This window comes from Centrocercus urophasianus, unplaced genomic scaffold, assembly GCF_019232065.1.
Source record: "Centrocercus urophasianus isolate 14NV4802_14NV808 unplaced genomic scaffold, USGS_Curo_1.0 seq_11, whole genome shotgun sequence".
In the NCBI taxonomy this organism is placed as follows: Eukaryota; Metazoa; Chordata; class Aves; order Galliformes; family Phasianidae; genus Centrocercus; species Centrocercus urophasianus.
The window spans coordinates 11,867,517-11,879,689 of record NW_024884253.1 but is presented as its reverse complement, the minus strand read 5'-3'; the positions used below and the strand labels follow the sequence as shown (position 1 = coordinate 11,879,689).

Below are 12,173 nucleotides of genomic sequence, written 5' to 3'. Positions count from 1 at the left end.
GGGCGGAGCGAGGGCGGCTGCGCGGGCCGTTTGTCCTCGGCGGCCATGGAGCGCTACGTGCTGCTCTTCGGCTGGGGGGCTGCGGCGGGCGGCGCCGAGCACGGAGCCGGCGCTGGAGCAGGTCGGTATTGCTGTGTTGCTGCGGGGCGCGGGTCGTCCTCCTCGCGGCTCTTTGGCTCTTTGCTGCGGGGGCGCGCTGCTGCCTTGTGTTCGGTGTGGTGCCCGCGGGACCTTTTCTTGAGTTGCACATTAGGAGCAATTTCTTCTCAGGAAGAGATGCGCCGGCACAGGCTGCCCCACTTCGCGAAGTCCCTCCACAAACTTTGTCTTTTTAAACCGTTGCAGACCTGCATTTGACAATTTTGAATTTACTTAATATTAAGCCGAACTTAAAGCTGCACTTACAGTGAAGTCTTAACTTTCGAAATTCATCGGATTTAAGAGTAACTTCTTGTTTTGTTTTTCCAGCTGTTGCAAGTGTTTATAAGCTCCTGAAAGAAAAATGTAATTCATCTATAAAAACAAATACAGTGACTTTTCCAGGTAAGTAATTTACAGTCATAGAAGGCAAATGATATTGAGGAATCTGCCTAAGAAAAATTAATGATCTAGGTTAAACAGGCCAAAAACTAAAGAAAATTGAGTTTTTGCAGCGTGCTGAAAACTGTAGACAGGAATGCTTTTGCTGCCTCCATTTCTATGGTGAGCTGATTTGACTAGAGCAGCTCCACTGTTAGCAAATGATTGGATATACTGTACTGAGAAAGAGAAGAGTTGTGAAAGTTTTGACAGATTTAAGTCCACCTTAACAGTAACAAGGAATAGAAAAGGCCTTCTTTCTCGTACCAGTGGGCAGCTTGATATTGTCCTGCTGACAATTCTCATTACTCTTGTGATGTTTTCCAATTTTTTTCAGTGGAAGTAATGTTTGTTGGAGTAATTCACTGTGTGAACTGCAATTACTGTTTTTACGGAGTTTATGATTTGGTTCAAGTATGAAGCAGCTTCTGCAAATGAATGGCAGTACTGCCGAGAATGGTGAAAAGGACAAAAACTTTATTAGTTTTTATTAATTGAAGGAACATTAATACTTAGACTGTTCGTTTTGCTGCAATATGTTTGGACTTTAAATATGATGCCAAAGGAAAATAGAGCTTAAGTGTCTGTGACACAGTGAATGACTTATGTAGGGTCTTTCAATAGAAAGACCTCATTGTAATAGGAAGAGATTGTAGTGGATTGTTTTAAATATCTATTTTCTCTTTTCAGCATGTTCAGTGGCTGGTATTCCAGGCATAAAGAAATGGTACTTTGCGAGTCACATTATATGTGGCTATTATCAGGTAGGTGATTTTTTCAGAATGTTGAGTTCCCCAAATCTACCTGTCTCTAGTGTTAATTGAAACTGTGATGCTCAGAGTTCTCCTTATTAGTTCTGCAGTTCTGACTGGGAGGAAATAAATTCTGACATGCAGAAAAATGAAGACTGTCTCCAAACAACTATTGAGAAGTGTCTGGGAAACATACAGAACTTTGAGGAAGATGACAGTAACAGTAGGGAGTCACTGTCTATGGCTGAGTATGCATATTATTATCTTTACTGTGGTATAGTGACCTTTCATTTAACAGTAATAACCCAAAGGAATCAAGAAAACTCAATAAGTTATTACCAAAGCTGTAGTTAACTATGAACAATCCCCTCCTACAAGTGGAAGTACTTCTACTTTTGCATTGCCTTAATTGCTTTTTTTTTTTTGACGTATGGATGATTTTTGTAGTATAGCAGAGCAGGATCCTAACAGCTGATGGTTACGTGAGAAAGCAGACTGAAATACTATGTCCAGTTTCACTGCAGGTTATTTTGAGTTTACTTCTGCCTCAGTAAAAGGGGAAGTAACTGTAGCTCATTGCCTAGGCTTTGTGCTTATGTAGAATTTTAAGGACATGAATACTACTCAATGTAATATGTAACTTCTTGCAATTTCTTGTTTCTAATTGATTATATTTAGTTTCCAACCATGTTGCTCTTCATTTTCAGTGTTTATGATGAAGCTGCAGAAAGTCTGCATCAGTTGGCTGACAGACTGCCTGCCCCAGGTAAGCTCTCTTAAAAGAGCAGTCTTTGAGTTTGCTAGTTGAATTAACTTGTGTGCAAGTCTTGCAAATGGTTTAAGGAAAAAGGCTATGATTGGTCTTGCAGATCAGCTTAGGAAGTAATTTGCTTTTCCTTATAAAGAAACAGTAGAGATTATAAAGAAGCAGCAGAGATTAAGGTAGTTATTTATATAGCTGTTTTTTCCGTATGAAAGAGCACTGAAATAGAAATAGTAGGCAATACAAAACTTAACTTGCAACTATATGAAGTTCTTTTGTTAAAGAAAAATTGAAGGTGTTGATGTATCAGACTTACAGCTGATGGTATTAAGCTGCCTGGTTGTGAGTGTGACAAGAAGCTGTGAGGAACATAGATGAGAGCTGTTGGGTTCAAATTTTACGAAGTGGAGATGCATACAACCTTCTATGTTAGGATAATCTAGTGTAGCAGTGGCTGAGTTGGAGTAGGAAAGAATGAGAAGTAAGTAGATGTTGAAAGAAAATCAATGTAGTGCAATTGTACTGGAGACAGGGATAGAGAACTCTGATCTGTACAGCATTCAGGGAGACAGGAGAAATCGGAAACTGGTGAGTGGATGGCAAAATATTTAACTTGAGTTTGTGTTAGTCAAAGAGGAGCAGGGAAAGATGAGCTAAATTGTGTGAGAAGTGTTTTAAGTCTTGCTGAAATATGTAATGTTGATCATTAAGGCCATATCAGCTTGGTTGATGATAATCAGTACTTTTCTGTCTTTAAACAATTTACTGAGTAATGGTACTTGGAGTTATGTATGACTATTTCTACAGGAAGAGCAATGCTGGATATCATACTACAAACTGTTGAAGGGGATGCACCCAAGTTGAAAGACTGCTTACCTGTGATTGGTGCCCTGAAACACCTGAGAGAATGGCACTCTGCACAAATCACCATTGCAACAAGTGACTCTAAAGGGTATGCTGTTCGTTTTGGGTCTGCTCCAGCTTCTGACAGCCATCCTACAGCTTGCCATTGCAAGTGGTCTTTGTTGTCTGACAGTCTGACAGCTCTTTGCTGCAATGTTCATGAGCCACTTAATTTACAGAGCCTGAGCTAGGATTTAATCACATTTCATGTTAACATGTAACAGTAAATTCACAAAGATTAATTCTTCCTTATTCTTAAAATAGCTGGCAAAAGATTGCAGACTACCTATCGGCAGACTTTGTCTCTTCAGATGATGTCATGGATGTTATCGATTTAAAAGAGCTCTGGAGGGGAAAGATTCACATATGGGAAAGAAAGGTAAAATAGCTTCAGTTATTGTTTTTTTAAGCATCTATGTGTATCGTTTAAAGCACGTGTAGTACACTGCATTTTATGTTTGAAGCCAAATTTGGCTTTAAAAACATAATTCAAAGATATAATGTTTTTTGATATTTGGTTCAGTGTCTTGGTGGTGGTGGGAACCATTTAGTTTTTTAGCTTGATAAAAAGCTGAACAGAATGAAGGCACTTGGATGTGAATTTGAGAAACTGAGTCACTCTCCTCTGAAATATTTGCCCGGGAACTTCTTGTTCAAAATGAGATTGATTTGGGGCAGATACAAATCATTACCGTATGACTATGAAAGTCATCATTGGAAGATTGGAAGAGCACATCTAATGTTTCTGCAGAGACTGAAGGATTGGTGATGGAAGATATCCATTTACTTTTTCAGGATTAATGTTTTTGGGTTTAGTAGTTGGTCACCTCAACTCATGGGTATGATGGAGAGAAATCACGTAGTAACTGCTTTAAAAGAAAATTCAGTGAGATACATTATTATTGTCTCTTTTTTAGTTTGCATCAGAAGTTAGCTTTCCAGATTTTTGTATGAAGAGCACTTCAGCAAAACCTCTCAGCACCTCACATCTAAATTCTTGCTTTGCTGACCAACGATGTATGAATTCTGATGCTTTGCCAGAGGTAGGTTGTATTCTTGACGTTTCTTTGAGCCAGCAGAATTTGTCAGATTTACCCGCTTGAGAAAATTGGTAGCTAGGGAACTATAGTCAGAATTGAAAACCAAACACAAAAGTAAGGATTGCATAAGATTGAAGAATACTTCTCATTTCATGTCTGCACAGAAAACAGGTCCTTAAGATTTCGTGTTTGCCCTGAAGCGTGTGGTACCAAAATTACTTCAAAGTGGAAGTTGAAACTTAGCTCAATCTCAGTGCTTAATTTATTTTTAAATTCTGTGTTAATTTAACTTTTTGAGGCATGTGATGAGCATTCTAGGAAGTGAGTCTTATTAAACAGTACTAAATACCTTCCTTGTTTTTATATAATTTTATGTAATATGATATTGTGAACTATTTTTTTTATTTCTTCTGCTTTCTTCAGGTGTGCCTGTAAGGCAAATGCCTCCAGCAGAGCACTTGGAAAAACTTTACTGAGTGAGATCATGTTATGCATGGTATTATGAATTCTCTGTTTGATCTCTTTTCAGGTTTTTCATTACTATGGTCCTGCTTTAGAGTTTTTGCAGATGGTTGACCTCTCTGAACTCCCCCCCTTTTTTATATCAGATCTGGAATTTGAGCTGTATCCTTTAAGGTTCCAAGCTGCTAATGATAATGGTTTATAGCAGAAAAAAAACCAATTGGGAGTTAAGTGTGCATATAACATCTGAAGAATAACAAGGACTCATTCCACACCAGTATGCTGAAATAATCACACAGTGTATCTTCACAAGATTTTTTCATATGTTGAAATTTAAAATGCAGTAACAATAACTAACTAACATTTACATTCTTGCACATATATTTTGGCTACTTGTGGATATATGTGAGGAGGAATAGAAAAAAATACTTATTGATTCTCAGGCTGGATGGGGCTCTGGGCCACCTGGTCTGAAGGGAGTTGTCCCTGCCTGTAGCAAGGTGATAGGAGCTAGATGGTCTTAAAGGACCCTTCAACCCAAACCATTCTATGATTCTGTGTGTAAATGTAATAAATATGTGTGGGTTCATTGGCATGCAGTATTTGTTGTTGTGTAAGTGCAGAGTTTAAAAAAAAACCCGAGCCTTCTCATTAATGTATGTAATGTCCTTCTAAGGTTAGAACATTTTTCCATAAATTATGTTTTACTGTTTAGATGCAGAACCTGTGACAAGGTGTGGCAGAGGAATTCTTTGTTGCATATGCTGCAGGGATTTCAAGGTGTATTCGTGTTGATCTGAGTCTGTGATACCAAGACTAGTTCTAAACTACCTAAAGTAGCTTAGGATGTGCGGCTGCCAAGATACAGGCTGCGTAGTTTAGGCCTGCCAAGGTTTTGAATATATGATTATCTGTTGATGGCTGCCTATGTTAAATGTGTCCTTTGTGTATTTCATCATCTAACATTTCTAACTGTACTGCTATGATAAGTTTTCACATATCTTGCAGTACTGGAGTATCATCTATTAGACTTCCGCAGTGCTTACTTGAAATACAACGATAGCGTGATATATAAAATCCAAATGAATGCAGTTCTTTGTGACAAGGAGGTTCCTTAAACTGTTCTGTTCAGGAGCCTGGCAAGAAAGGGTAAAAAACAGATGTCTGCACTGCTTTTAGATCAGATTTCTTCTCTCTCTGGGAAGGTAAGGCTTCCTTTTACGTAAGTTTAGCAGGAAAGTGAAGACACACCATATTTTCTTTTTTGTGAACAATATATAATAGTAATCTCTGAGTAGGCTCCTTCAAAATTTAATTCTAGGAGAGATGTCTCTTTAAAAAGTACTTGTACAGGATTTGGCAATCTGTAAATGCACTGCATGTTTTTCTCTTTACTTTAGCTGAATTTCATTCTTCTAAAATATTTTGTTTCTTTGAATCGTATCACAATTCAATTACTTTTTAGGAAAAGACAATTCTGTATACAGCTCATGAAATGCATCTAGCTTTTCTGAAGTGTAGGGTATCCCATTTTGCAAGTGTGTATTCTGCATTTCTATTTTGATTTTGAATGAAGAGAGTTCTTGAAACATTTACAAGCCTATTTTTTTTCCTGGATATTGTAGTTCGTTCATTTACAGCCACAGCATTAGTTTAAAGATGTTCTTCCTGAATGCTTAAAGCAGTGTAGATTGACTAACAAGTTTTATAATGCGTTAAGATTAAAGCTATGCCAGTCAGAACAACTTGTAATGTGAAAATGCTGATAGAGATATAATAACTAAGTTATATTCTTTATTTACTGTGCAGCTGTTCTGTTACCCAGCAGTGTATTTAATCTTCATCTGCTTTACCAAGGTTTTCAGTAACTTTTTTCTAACCCGCCACTCAGTTCTTCATTATACTCCGTGAAAAAGAAGTTCTTTTTCTAACACTGTACCAGAAATATCTTATTAAATAGTTTCATCTGCTTGTTTGTGAAGGATAATTTGAAGGGAGGAAAAATGCATGCCGTTTTCAAGTTAATGCAGGGTAGTTGATTCCAACTATTTTCTTAGAGTCCTGTTCACTCTAGATCTTTCTTTACAGAATTGTTTATAGCAAGATTACTGAAAGACTTGGGAATGCCTATTTGATGTATGAAATAAGAAATTCAGTAGTTAGTTATCTCAACTGGAGAAAAAACTAGCTCAGTTTTTACTGCTTGTGTGTCAAATGATGTTCAGAGTCAACTGATGTGAAGGAAAGAAACATTAAGTAAATGTGCTTGCCTTTTAATTGAAGCACCTTTGAATTGATGCCAAACTGGTAGATCAAAAATGAAATGTAAAGTAGGTTTCAGTGATATTTCTTCTATTATATTTGCTTTATTATTTAGGTGGGAGCTTTAGTTTCATTAGCATGCAGTGTAAGCAGTGTAGTGATCCCATCTCCTGCCCAGCTGAGTACAAAGAAATGGAAGGAATATATGGCTAGGAAACCTAAGGTCATTACTGGTGAGTAAAACAAAGATGCTACAGGTATATTTTGATATGGGGATGTGTATTCAACATTTGTGCTTTCTTGGGAAGAGAGCATACGGTATTCTACAGATGTTTGTTCTTCCAGTGAACACTTACCATCCTGTCAACCAGCGCAGGCAAAGGTGCCTGATCATTCCATAATTTCATTGTTCCCTGATCATTGCACAGGCACTTCTAATCATTACATACCTGACTGGCTGTTTGCTCAACAGTACATTGTTTCATGGTAGAAATTTGTCTTTGGAGAGAGGCTTTCCTTTTAATAAGCTCTGTTAAAGAACAAACTTTAATGGTCACAGTTGCCAGATATATTTTGTAGCCTGCATTACAAAGCTGCCCCAGGCTAAGTTCCATGCAGGTAGTGTGCTAGCTTTAAGCCAGCACCGTAGTCTAACTCATCTCTCCTTCTGTAGCTCATTTATTTTGCATGCTCTTCAATGTATTTTTTATTTTTAAAGGATAAATATCAGCTGTAGTTCCTGTGTCTCTTAAAAAGATGTTAGTGAGATTTCTCACAAAAAAAGAGCGAATGAAAGAACTGATTATATCTTATTTTAAACGACATGAACACCCTGAGGGAGCCATCCTATGTCTTGCTATTTTTTAAGTTCCAGAAATTGATCTGAAAGGAGAATCTTGCCGATACTATTTCTTGCTACAAGGCAACGGTTCAGGAGGATGTAAAGCAACCTTGATTCATTCTGCTACCCAAATCAATGGAATGGCCACTCTTGCTGCTGTAAATAGAATACTGAAGACAAATGTAGGAGAAACAGAGTCAAGTAAGCTTTATTTATTTATTAATTTGTGTCATAAGTCAGGCAACAAAGGCTACTAATGCATTATGTGCTCACTTTATTCATTTTGGTCTGTCTTAAAGGGAAGAAACATTATACACTTTGGTGAATTAGTCTATTCTTTTTTTTAAAGTGATTAAGAAAAAGATCCAGTTTATTCACACAAGCTACTATATTTTGTAAATCAACTTCTTGGAGTTGTAGTCAGTCATTTCTCATAACTTTCAGTAGTTGCAACAGTGCAAATGGGGAGATCAAAGTAAAGTGCATGCAAATCGAATATACAAAAACTTTTAAGATATATCATTGTTGGTCTAAAGGTTGATGTCTAAAATACAATTGGTTATTATTGATAAGCCTATTTCTCTCATTTAAAATAAAAGTCAGGGAGGGAAGCAAGTTGACTGAACACACTCATGAAACTCAATTGGCAGAAGTAAATATTAACACAGAATGGTTAGCATATGAGCTAGGAGATGATCAGCTGCTTCACCAGATAAAACCACTTATCAGTTATCTTAGAATAGTTGCCCTGTTGTTGCTACAAGATATCTATGTGAATTCCTTTGTTTGCTCTCAATAACCAACAAAGAAACGACCATGGTGACCTGCATCCTTTTATTTCCTTCTTATCCAGGTAAATATGTGTGGGGTATGACTGACTGCTTACCATTTGTCCTAATTAAAATCCCATTACTAGGTGTCAGAAGACTGAAAGTCCTTGACCGTGTGTTGGGAGAAAACTTTTCTTCCCTAGTATCAAAGTAATGTTCTGTTTATGTTCTTTAAATGGCAGTCATACTAACTGCATTATCATTATTTTGGTTTTGTATAGAAAGGCAGAACTAATGGCCAGTCACCTATTCCAGGTTATCCCCTTAATGTCTTAAATGAATTTCCTGCTTTTTCTTCACTCGGATTTGGTAGTCTAGTTGTTTCCCTTCAACTTGAAATTTGTACATCTGGTGTGTTTGTGTTGTCCTTCTATCCCTTTTTAAGAAGTAATGACCCAGTGTCTCCCAAGAAGAAAGATTGTTGTTAATGGGTTTCTGCTTATCTGTGTAGGCTTTCCTACTGATGACTTTATTGAGTCTCTGCCGCGGTTCTGTGGAAAGCAAATTGTACAGAGAGAAAAGAAACTGTCACATCTCCAGGCATCTGCTTTGAAGGAGTATCTCAGTAAGTAATGGAGAAAGCACTTGAAGTTCTCAAACTAGTATCTAAGAAGTTTTTTCTTTTGAACTGAATGTGACCTCACCTTAGCTCCTTAGTTTTGTAAGGTGAGCTTGCAGCTGGCCAGTTTGTGAAGAAAAAAAATGAAGTTGTAAAGAAACTTTCCTTGATGTATCTATAATTATGTGTCAGATAATTACTTAGATGCTGGGGAAAAGAGAATGCTGAACTTCCAATACTTGGAAATTTTGAGCATATTTACCACAGAAGAATTCTGAAACTAGCATTTTCTGTGCTTTGTTTTGTTGTTTTTCTTGCTTTTTTTTTTTCCCTAGCAGAACTTACTGCGTGTTAACATAATACCAGCTTAGGGAAAACAGAATTTATACTCCTACAATGGCAGTACAAATGGCAGTGGTGGCTGTGAGTGTCCTGTGGGAGGACTGGAGCTTTTCCTCTATAAGACTGGCAAGTCCAGATCTCTGAGGCATTCAGACTTCGACATACTCAGAAATACACATTTACCAAAATTACAGTATTTCTTAGTTCTTTATTTCTTTTCTTTGCTTTTTTTTTTTTTTTTTTTTTTAAACAGAGAGAAAGAAAGTGACTGAGCAGCCTCCAGTTATTTCCACTGATGAGCTCAAAAGCTTGTTAGAACTTACAAGAGAATGCTTTTTGGACCTGTGGAACACTAATGTTCCTGAACCTGTTCCACAGAAGACTGCCCATAAAACTAGTTCACATACAGTGGCTTCTGGTAAGTATCTTTATTTAGAAAGATCTCTGTTGATGTGTTTCCACAACCTCAGTGGGCAACATGTTCCAGTGTCTCACCACCTTCACAATAAAGAATTTCTTCCTGATATCTAGGCTAAATCTACCCTCTTCCAGTTTAAAACCATTTCCCCTCATCCTGTCACTACCTGCCCTTATAACCCTTATAAAAAGTCCCTCTCCATCTTTCCTGTAGGCCCCCTTCAGGTACTTGAAGACCACTGTAAGGTCATTGGTTGTTCTGTGTCCAGTTTTTTTGAGTTAGGTCCCATAAAGTTCACGTGTAGTCCTGTAAAGTTTATGTGCATATATGTAGGGTTGTAGTTGACAAAAGGCTGCTGGACAGAAAAAACAATCTTGAGATCTTGAGATCAAATATTTCTGTGGCTGCTTGTATAAATTCCCTTGCATTTGGAGACAAATTACATCCTTCTTCTTATTAATAAGCTGTAATTGTTTTGCTTTCTTAGTGTTTTTTTTTTTGTTTGTTTGTTTGTTTGTTTCAGAATCAGATTTAATGGAGCCAAAACCATTGGAATGGCCAGAAAGACATGTTCTTCAGAATTTGGAAAACTTTGAAAAAATCAAACAAAAAATGAGGTAATGGTTAAATATTGAAGAGTTTTCTTTGTAGTGGACATTAAACATCAATCTAGAGGAACTGTATACATTCATGGCTGTTTTGTGAACTGTTTTCAAATACATTGATCATTTTTTAGAGAAAGCTTTGTTTAGGGCCAAAACTAAGTTTTTGTTACACTGTCAATTTCCAAGGTTGTTTTGGGGTTATTTCTTAGTATTTAGAATAGTATTTTTTTTTTTTTACTATTTTTATTAACAAAACATGACTAGAAGACAGGGCAAAGTAATATAGTTCTGAAGTTAAATTACCAGTGTGCTTACAGACTTCAGCAATACCAGAAAAGCATTCAAAATATTATTTTTTTTTTTTCCCCCACCATACCCATACTTAGAATTCAGCATTAGATGTCTGCTTTCTCTTAATTTATTATTGTTGTTATTAAGCTTTGCCTTTTGTTTCTCAAATACATACATGTAGTTCTTCCTTCTAACTAGCTCATCTTACACTTACCCTGAATTAGTGTAAAACATGTTGCTTAGCAGTAGAAAAGAGAAAATTTTGCTAAATTTGATTGAGGACATAAAAAACGAAGTGGAGATTTGTATGCAATAGTGTCTTTATGATTCCTGTGCTGCATATTGTATGTCTCTTTTTTAATGGGATTTAAATTTTGATCTTTGAGGACGAGAAATGGAAAAAAGAGATGAATAATATACTTCTCGTGTTGTTCTTCCTAATTGAGTTATAAAAACTGTGTTCAATTACTCCAGGCTTGCAATGGTTTTGGTTGTTTTTGTTGTTTTGTTTTTTACCAGAACAAAATAACTTCACAACTAATATTTTCTTAGATGAGGGTTTATTATTATTATTTTCCTCTAGAGCTTCTATGCTTGCACATTCATCTGAACAACTGCTTGGACATAAAGATAGCCAGCGAGAGTCACTGACATCACTCGATGCGAAGGAGTTACTAAAATACTTCACACCAGAAGGGCTGCCAGTTGGTGATCTTCAGCCACTGCATATTCCCAAACGGTATGGTACCAAACGTATTAAAGTCACTGCAGCCCATACTCAGAATTGATGACAGGAATGTGAGTAAAAATCAGGTGATAGAATCAGGGTTTGAGTTTTGGAACTTGTGTGTCCTTGCATCACATGCCTACCAGTGTGATCAACAGTTATGGCCTTGCTGTTTATTTCTTGGAGTCTGAAATGGCCAAGATGATGATGTTTCTAGCATTCCATTTAAATAATGGAATGAGTGCCTGATATGCATAAGTGTGCCACTAGACTTTGCCATAGCTGTCCTACAAACTACTGCCACTATACATTCCTATTTCCCAAACTAATATTTCTAGTATAGCAGGAGTTACTCTGATAGAACTTCAGTTTTATGAGTGTGATTTCTTTCATTCAGTGAGAAGGAAATTATGTAGGAAGAATACTCATTAAAATGTAAAAAGGACAATAGCTGAATCTATTTATTTGTGTCTCTTGATGTGCTGACCTAGCATTCCTAACTTTATTCTTAACTGGTAAAGTGCTCCTTGAAGAAAGCTTGTCTACTTTGACTGCTTAGCAAGAATTTATTCTTAGTGCGACTGCTGTTAAGTTATTAGTGCAGTAACCACTTCCATGTCAGCAGCAAGAAATGTAAGGAGTTAATGGAGTACTTTTCAGAGTTTAATAATCTGCTAGACTAAGGCCAGCCTATCCAAAGACTACTAAATAGAAATATCTTTGCAGTTACTGCTGTTATATTTGTAGACCTTTTTAATAACAGGGATAAGAGTACTTATAATGGAATCATTGGATACTG

At 36.8% G+C, this 12,173-nt stretch overlaps 1 protein-coding gene across 3 annotated transcripts in view; it reads left to right on the top strand.

Annotated features, from left to right (window-relative positions):
• The first annotated feature begins 41 nt into the window (after positions 1 to 41).
• LOC122155220 (MDM2 binding protein) overlaps positions 42 to 12,173 on the top strand; it is a 31,686-nt gene continuing 19,554 nt past the window's right edge. For all 3 annotated transcript variants that reach the window (XR_006167174.1, XR_006167173.1, XM_042809052.1), the window contains exons 1-16: positions 42 to 121; positions 469 to 543; positions 1,270 to 1,343; positions 1,434 to 1,579; positions 2,039 to 2,097; positions 2,902 to 3,046; positions 3,262 to 3,376; positions 3,915 to 4,040; positions 4,567 to 4,661; positions 5,632 to 5,704; positions 6,877 to 6,994; positions 7,630 to 7,803; positions 8,884 to 8,997; positions 9,587 to 9,751; positions 10,275 to 10,368; positions 11,231 to 11,386. Coding sequence is in view for 1 of the 3 variants with exons in the window: in XM_042809052.1 (XP_042664986.1) it covers positions 46 to 121; positions 469 to 543; positions 1,270 to 1,343; positions 1,434 to 1,579; positions 2,039 to 2,097; positions 2,902 to 3,046; positions 3,262 to 3,376; positions 3,915 to 4,040; positions 4,567 to 4,661; positions 5,632 to 5,704; positions 6,877 to 6,994; positions 7,630 to 7,803; positions 8,884 to 8,997; positions 9,587 to 9,751; positions 10,275 to 10,368; positions 11,231 to 11,386 (1,805 nt within the window). In the remaining 2 variants the exon portion in view is untranslated. The remainder of the gene's footprint in view (positions 122 to 468; positions 544 to 1,269; positions 1,344 to 1,433; positions 1,580 to 2,038; positions 2,098 to 2,901; positions 3,047 to 3,261; positions 3,377 to 3,914; positions 4,041 to 4,566; positions 4,662 to 5,631; positions 5,705 to 6,876; positions 6,995 to 7,629; positions 7,804 to 8,883; positions 8,998 to 9,586; positions 9,752 to 10,274; positions 10,369 to 11,230; positions 11,387 to 12,173) is intronic.